Genomic DNA, 8074 nt, shown 5'->3' with positions numbered 1-8074 from the left:
ATTTGACCACACCAATTTGGGCTACAACCAAAACTGGTTTGGGCCCAGAACCTGATTTGTGTCTACTTCTACCTAGACTAGTCAAAACCGGTTTGGGAATAAACCGGTCTGCCTTGGTCGAACACTAGTCACGGTTTGGGTCAAACTGGTTCGGTTTAGTAATCGGTTTCAAAGGGAAAATATACGAACCAAGTCGGTTCAGTTTATAAACCGGTTTGAGGGAAAAATAAACAGTTTTTTCTCAAATTGGGTTGGTATGAAAAACCGGTTTGACAAATGAGAAGGAGAATCGAAATATGAACCGGCAGACCGGTTTTTGCTTTGTACTGGTAGGGTTTACCGGTTTTTATGTCCATATATCCTCAAAATGAGGCGAACCCAATTGGTGGATTAATATGGGCCGAATCCAAACACAGATTGGCGGGTGTCGACGTGGCCATTTCTGAGCTTCGTCTCATCTCATGGTTAAACTCCGTTCAGTCTCCACTCTCAATCAAAGAACAGTCATGGATTCGATATTCATCGTACCAACTCTTACTCCTCCAGTTGGCTGCAAGATTTCAAGACCCAAAAGTCTGTATCACGGAAACCGACTCCGGTTCAGCAGCCGAATCTCCGCCGTCGATGACATCTCCGGCGTTACTTTCGTTCCGGGTGACCCAGAAATCACCTGGCAAATTGTCGTTGGCTCCATTGGTTGGTATCTCATTATTTGCTAATTCAGTTATTCATTAGATTTTTATCTGTAGATAGTAATTAGGGATTATCGGTTAGTCGGGCTTGGATTATGGGCCGAAAAGGGTCGATTCAGAAATGGGATGTTTTGGTTCAGGTTGAAGGGAATCAACCCATTCTGCCCGTTTGAATAATAACACCAACCCATTCTGACCTGTTTGAAAAATGACGCCAACCCATTATGTTCTGTTTGAAAAATAACGCCAACAACTCTTTCTGACCCGTTTGAAAAATGGCACCAACACATTCTAACCCGTTTGAAAAATAACACCAACCCATTCTGACCCATTTGAAAAATTGACACCAACCCATTCTAACTCGTTTGAAAATTAACACCAACACATTTTGACCCGTTTCATAGGAAAGGGAGGTCTCAACTCCCAACCAGCCTATGCCGACCTATTCTTTGAGAAACAACCACCCATAGTTGTTGAAAAACGACTCATATCAACCCATATTTGGAATGGTGGGTCAAAATTGTCAGGCCTAATTTCTGGGGTTTGATTGTGAAATTGCAGCTGGAGTTACACCGTTTGTGGTTGCGGGGATCGAATTCAGCAAGCGAATTGTAAGGAAGCCGGTCGTCTTACTTATTGTTATAACTGTTTTGAAGGTTTGTTATGAAGTTGCGGTTTCATTAATGGCAGGTGGCTCAGAAGAAATGTGACGAGTGTGGAGGTTCAGGGCTTGTTTTGATAGAGAAAGAGTATATTCGGTGCCCTAATTGCGGTACTGTTCTTCTGTCCAAACAGTCAAACACCCCCTCATTGGGAGCTGCAATGATAATGTGATTTTGTGTTTGTGTGTTTTGCAGGTGGATTTCTGCCATGGCAATCTTGGAAGAGATTCTTTTCTGGTTGAATTTGACCATTTGTCAGTCTAGATCACAAGCTTGAAGTCATTATATGGTGTTAATACATGATATGATATACAAATCTGGTTTGCAATGTATGATATGATATACAAAATCTAGTTTACGATGTATGATATGCAAATCTGGTTTTTCGTTTCATGTTTTCCGGTACATGAGTTATTAATCATAGCTGCATAGGTGATAGGTGCCAATAGAGGTGCACAAATCGGGTTCTTCTGATACCCGGTTTCGGGTATAAAACCAGGTTCGGGTATGGCCGGTTATTAGAAAATCGGATATTGGTCATACCCAGGTTGGGTTCGGGTCCAGGTATTGTCTCTAAAAATCATACCATAGGCATCGGGTTCTTGAGTATAGAACCGGGTACTCCAAAACTTGGTATTTAAATACCCTATTTTCGGGTATTGAAAAAGCCCTATTTTCGGGGATAGATTGGGGTTTTTAAGGGGCTACACTTTTTTGGAGTTTTTTTCGTGTATTTTTCGGGTATTTGAAAAACACGGTTTCAGGTATGGAACCAATTCCAGTTTTCGGGTATTACCGGGTAAAAATGGGGTACGGGTTTTGGTATTGAAATACATACCCTATCCTTACCCTACGGGTAGGGTCGGGTATTAAAAACCCGGATATAGAAAACCGTTTCCGGGTTTTTTTTTTTTTCAGGTCCAGTTACGAATTTAGGGTTTTTTTTTTTTTGAATATCTAGGTGCCAATACGATGTGTATTATAGATGGTGTGACTTGAAAAAGTACACAATAATAATCACCCATTTAATAAAGGAGACATTTCATTGTTGACTTTTCTTCTTTAATTATGGAGGTTTCAACCCGTTTAACCTATTTATTACAACCTCTTTAACATGTATACAACTGTCAATCTATTTGAATTTATTTAAAAAAGCGGTTAAACATGCCTTTAGTCGATAAAATAAATTTAAATGTGCCAGAATTAGTAGTTCACATAGAAATAGATCCAATGTTGGGCCAGCAATAGCCGAAGGTAAAAAGTAGAAGACAGAGAGGAGGAGATTCAAAATAGTCACTCCACTCTATGGATAGTACACGAAGATTCTTCTTTCATTTGCAATTCCTTTCGAATCGGAAACAGATTTCTAAACAAAGCTGATCAAACCAAAAACTGGCTTGGCGTTGAACCAATTCGGTAGTTGTAATTAGAGGTGCACAAATCGGGTTTTTCAAATACCCGGTTTCGGGTATGGAACCAAGTTCGGGTATGACAGGGTATTGGAAAATCGGTTATTGGCGATACCCTGGTCGGGTCCGGGTATTGTCTCTAAAAATCATACCCCGTGCATCAGGTTTCGGGTCGGGTATAATTCGGGTATTCCAAAACCTTGTATTTGAATACCCTATTTTCGGGCATTGAAAAAGCCTATTTTCGGGGATAGATTGGGTTTTTTAAGGGGCTACACTTTTTTGGGGTATTTTTCATGTATTTTTCGAGTGTAGATCAGGTATTTGAAAAACCCGGTTTCAGGTATTGGCAAAACCCGGTTCCGGGTATGGAATCGGTTCCGGTTTTCGGGTATTATCGGGTACAAATAAGGTACGGGCTTTGGTATTGAAATACATACTCTATCCATACCCTACGGGTGGGGTCGGGTATTAAAAACCCGGATATAAAAAATTGTTTCCGGGTTTTTATTTCAAGTCCGGTTAGGGATTCAGTTTTTTTTTTTTGTGAATCTCTAGGTGCCAATCTACTATTATAATAAATAAAAACCTATTTGTGTCACTTGACACCTAATTGCATTATATTTGTGCCACTTGGCAAAGTTTTTGTACAATCATTAAAACCTTTTTTTTCTTTATTTAAATACAAGGATAATCAAAATAGCAAATACTTTTGTAACCGACCCTTTATTTAAATATGTCCCTCCTATTATGAATTAATTATTTAGTAATTAATAATAATAACTAATAATCATCGTGTAGCATTGTAAGGTAACATTATTGTAATTTTGGAGACTCCAAAAATTGAAGTATCTCCACCGGAAATGACTCAGATGAGTGCATATTATTATTCCATGAATCATTATCACCATTATTATTTAAGAAAACAAGATTAAATGGCTTAACTTAAAGAATCAGTGCTCAGTTTTTATCATTTCAATATTATAGTAATCTTTATAATTAATCATATTATATATACATGTATCCACTTCAAAACTAATTTGAAGTAGAAAATTATAAGAATCGCATAAACACTTCTACATCATGCATTAAAAATATCATCACATGTAGTGAAGGAGAGTATATATGTCTATATTTGTGTCATTTTGCAGGTTTTTATTTTCAATCATTAAAACTCTTTTTCTTTAAAAAAATAATCAAAATTGGTAAATGGGTATCTCGTAACCAACCCTTTGGTATAAAAAAATTTATATTGATTCCCATTTAATTTATAACACACATGCTAACTTTAGGTGCCTCCCTAAATCTTTTTTTTTTTTTGAGAAGTGAACTTCATTGAACACAAGCGAAAACCACCTAATCTCCAAGACAGAGAGAAGGGGTCACCTACAACATTACATCAAAAACAAATTACACCACGACTTCTAATCCTTATCTTTACTATTTTGCCTATTACTAAACCATAAGAAAATAAGCGCCTTTACATCCGCTACAATCTCTACCACCTTACCTTAAAATTTTGCTCGTTTCTAGCTTTCCAAATCCTCCAACAACACGCAATGATCACCCCTCTCACAATCTCCTTCCGAAAAGCAGACAAACCATCCATATTATGCAACTCCATCACATCTTTTAAGCTAAAAGCAAAAAAACTGGGTAAACCACACCATCTTAAAATACCTTCCCACACCCCCACAGACAATCCACACCCGGTAAACACATGATCTGCCGACTCCTCCCTATCTTCACACAGAACACATAATGTGTTATCCACGTGAATATTCCTTCTCCTTAGCGCCAATTTTGTAGGAATGCAATCCAACAAAGCTCTCCACATAAAAATATTACATTTATACGGTAACCACTTACACCACTCGAACACTGCATCTCCATTATCCACATTAGTTCTGGTTAACCACCTTCTAACCGTATTAACAGAAAAACACCCATTTTTATCCTCGTTCCATCTCCAATCATCTACACACTTGATTAGCGATACCCGATGACTCACCTCCATCAACTCCTCCAATTCCTTTAACTCGATCTCCGACTCCGGAGCCCTCTTCCACGATCAATTCACCGAAGTAATCATATCCTCCCGATTTAAAATGTCAAAAACCAAACACATCTTTCTCTCTTCCAACTTAAACAGAGATGGAAATGTATCCATCAATCTCCCCTTGTCCGTCCATGTATCGACCCAGAACCTCACTGACCTTCCATTCCTCACTGAACATTTGATTAACTCATTAAAGGACGAACCATGCATATGTAATCTATGACTTTCTTTGACAATGTTCGACCAAACACTAGTCAAGCTCTTTTTAACCGGATATAACTCCTATTTCCTACTAGAACCATGAATAGCCTTAACGACCTTCTTCCATAAAGATTCCGGTTCCGTTCGAAAGCGCCAAACCCATTTGGATATTAAAGCTCGATTACAGTCAAACAACCTCGACAAACCCAAACCACCTTCCTTCTTTGGCCTAGTAATCCTATTCCAAGCAACCTAGTGTATTTTCTTGACATCTTCAGTGCCTCCCCAAAGGAAGTTCTTAATAAGCGATTCTATATTTTCCAACACCTTCATGGGAGCCTTATACAACGAAAAATAATAATTTGGCAAAGCTTCTAGAATTGATTTAATTAACACAACCCTTCCCCCTATCGATAAAGTACTTGCCTTCCACTTGGTTAACCGAGACCGCATCACCTCCATAACCGGCTCCCAATTGGCAATTCTATTCATATTTGCTCCCACACGAATTCCCAAATACGTAAAAGGAATTACACTCGCTTGGAATCGCATAACATCCGCCATTCTTCTCACCTCTTGCCATTCCACACCAATACCCATCATAGTCGATTTATTTATATTTATTTTCAAATCGAACAAATATGGAACACCCTCAATATTCTCTTCAAGTTTAGAAAATTAAATGTCGACCACTCCCCAAATATCATAACATCATCAGCAAATACAAGATGGGAAACAATAGGACCATTATTAGGAAGATTAATACCATCAAATGCGCCAATATGGACTGCTCTTCGGAATAAAACCGATAAAGCCTCCATCACTATAATAAACAGGAAAGGAGATATGGGATCTCCCTGCCTTATACCTTTCTCACAACCAAATTCAAACGTCGGGGACCCATTCACAAGAGCAGACGATCTCGCAGACTTAAGAATACCACGAATCCATTTACACCACTGTAAAGGAAACCCCATCTGTGACATGATATTCAAAGAAAACTCCAACTCACATTATCGTATGCTTTGGCAAAATCAATCTTGACCAAAACACACTCCTTGCCAACTTTCTTCGCCCAAGATAGCAATTCATTAGAACCATTGGGCCATCCAATTGAGGTGGCTGTCCAATTGAGGAATTCCGGGGCTGTTTTGATTAGGGTTTTTGCACCAAAATCTTACTAGGTATGTCACTTACATCATACTAAAATTTCATGGCCAATGGAGATGTTTAGGTTGGTCAATCGATTTTAGTTCGAAAACTAGGGTTTATCGGATGTAGGATTGGCAATTGTTGAGTTTGATGCGTTAAACGACCGGATGACCGGCCAAATCAGTTTTTACAGCCCGGGGAGGGTTTAAGGGCTGTGGAAAAGTTAATTTTTGAGGCTCGGGGCTTTTTTGGTTGGTGCTTGATCAATCGAGTCGGCGGTGCGCGAATTTTCGTTTAAATGTTAAAGTAAGAGTTGTAAAAAGGAACCGTCAACCCTATCAACTCGGGTGACGTAATCTTGATAAATGAAAAGATTTAAAATGGAATTTGGTCCATTCGGGGCTGATTCGTTTAACAAATGGTTTTAAGATTTAATACACGCGCATTCGACCCGATTTGATTATCCTTGGGCCTTGGGCCAAGTTGTTGGGCCTTGGGCCAAGTTGCTGGGCCTTAGGCCAAGTTGTCGGGCCTTGGGCCAAGTGTTGGGCCTTGGGCCAAGTTGTTGGGGCATGGGCCAAGTGTTGGGCTTGAACGGCCCATTAGGCAAGAGTATTCTTATGGACTAGTTTAGTAACGTGTTGTGTATAATTTACAAGCCCGTGCTTGTGATTGTGCACTTAGGGATTTCCTAGCTCGTTGCAGGTGTTCGATTGATTCCAGGTGAGTTCATGATGCCCTTTTTAATATTTTTACGTTTTGGGCTAGCATACACACCCTATTACAAATTTTACCCAATTTTAATCGTTTTAAACTATTTGGATGGTATTACATGGCTTTATTCGTGATTGTGCATTTATGCATTTATGTTTGAATTATATTCTAAGCCTTAGGATATTTTAGACTAGTTATAGGGTCATATACCCCTTACGGGTATGCATATTACTTGGACTCTAAGCCTGGAGGTTGCTATTAGGCTTAGTATTGAATGCCTAGATTATCCATTATTTATGGATTGTATGTGGTGATATTGTTGGTTGGATGTTTGAATTAGATGTTATATGTGTGTATGTGAATGTATATGTGATGGTAAACTGTGACCGGGTCAAATATATTACTCGGGGAGGACCCGAGGTGAGGAGGCCCGTGTTGCATGTTTATGACGCGGCTGGGTCAAATATATTACTTGGGGAAGACCCGGGGTGAGGAGGCCCGCCGTTCTATAAACCGTGGTCGGGTCAAATATATTACTTGGGGAAGACCCGGGGTTGAGGAGGCCCGTGTCACGTGTTTGGATGTTAAACCGCGACCGAGTCAAATATATTACTTGGGGATGACCCGGGGTGAGGAGGCGCGTGTTGCGTGATTTTGTTTTATTAAACTGTGACCGAGTCAAATATATTACTTGGGGATGACCCGGGGTGAGGAGGCTCGTGTTGCATGATTTTAACGGTTTTGTTAAACCGCGGCTAGGTCAAATATATTACTCGGGGAAGACCCGGGGTGAGGAGGCCCGTGCTGCGTGAAAAGATGTTTAATGTTTTATTCACTTATGATTTGGTTAAGAAAAACTATTTATGATTTTATGGTCTCATGATTTTCCACTACATTCCATACTCATGGAATTTAAATTTTTAATGAATGTCGTTTACGAAAACTTGAACTCACTCAGCTCAAGCTGACTTTGTGAGTATTTTAGATTGACTTTCAGGTTAAGAAGTGGATGTTACCGCTTGGACGTGCTGGATGCTACTCGGGAGGTTGAAGGCACTTCTGGTCGAGAATTTCAAATAAAACAAATATTTTATTTACATTTGATTTTGGACACCTGTACCCGTATTTGGGATTTTCAAATACTTACACTTTTCCGCTGTTATTTGCTCTGAACTGGTTTTAAAT

General features: G+C 39.4%; 2 protein-coding genes across 2 annotated transcripts; one reads left to right on the top strand and one right to left on the bottom strand.

Moving 5' to 3' along the window:
* The first annotated feature begins 498 nt into the window (after positions 1-498).
* LOC143593685 (uncharacterized) lies at positions 499-1662 on the top strand. The gene is made up of 4 exons (XM_077073240.1): positions 499-696; positions 1254-1303; positions 1383-1464; positions 1550-1662. The coding sequence occupies exons 1-4, from the start codon at positions 507-509 to the stop codon at positions 1594-1596; spliced, it is 369 nt and encodes a 122-aa protein (XP_076929355.1). The 5' UTR covers positions 499-506; the 3' UTR covers positions 1597-1662.
* A 3987-nt stretch (positions 1663-5649) lies between these two features.
* LOC143593686 (putative mitochondrial protein AtMg01250) lies at positions 5650-6000 on the bottom strand. Its single transcript, XM_077073241.1, has one exon. The coding sequence runs from the start codon at positions 5998-6000 to the stop codon at positions 5650-5652; it is 351 nt and encodes a 116-aa protein (XP_076929356.1).
* Positions 6001-8074: the final 2074 nt, after the last annotated feature.

Source organism: Bidens hawaiensis, unplaced genomic scaffold, assembly GCF_021521415.1.
Source record: "Bidens hawaiensis isolate Kalapana, Puna unplaced genomic scaffold, B.hawaiensis_p1.1 tig00042492_1, whole genome shotgun sequence".
Taxonomy (NCBI): domain Eukaryota; kingdom Viridiplantae; phylum Streptophyta; class Magnoliopsida; order Asterales; family Asteraceae; genus Bidens; species Bidens hawaiensis.
Note: the sequence above shows the minus strand (reverse complement) of the source record. Positions and strands in the feature narration are given on the sequence as shown.

Coding starts and splice junctions, on each gene's coding strand:
- LOC143593686 (XM_077073241.1), bottom strand. CDS start 6,000: ATGGGGTTTCCTTTACAGTGGTGTAAATGGATTCGTGGTATTCTTAAG.
- LOC143593685 (XM_077073240.1), top strand. CDS start 507: ATGGATTCGATATTCATCGTACCAACTCTTACTCCTCCAGTTGGCTGC. Junction 697..1,253: donor AATTGTCGTTGGCTCCATTG/GTTGGTATCTCA, acceptor GTGAAATTGCAG/CTGGAGTTACACCGTTTGTG. Junction 1,465..1,549: donor TATTCGGTGCCCTAATTGCG/GTACTGTTCTTC, acceptor TGTGTTTTGCAG/GTGGATTTCTGCCATGGCAA.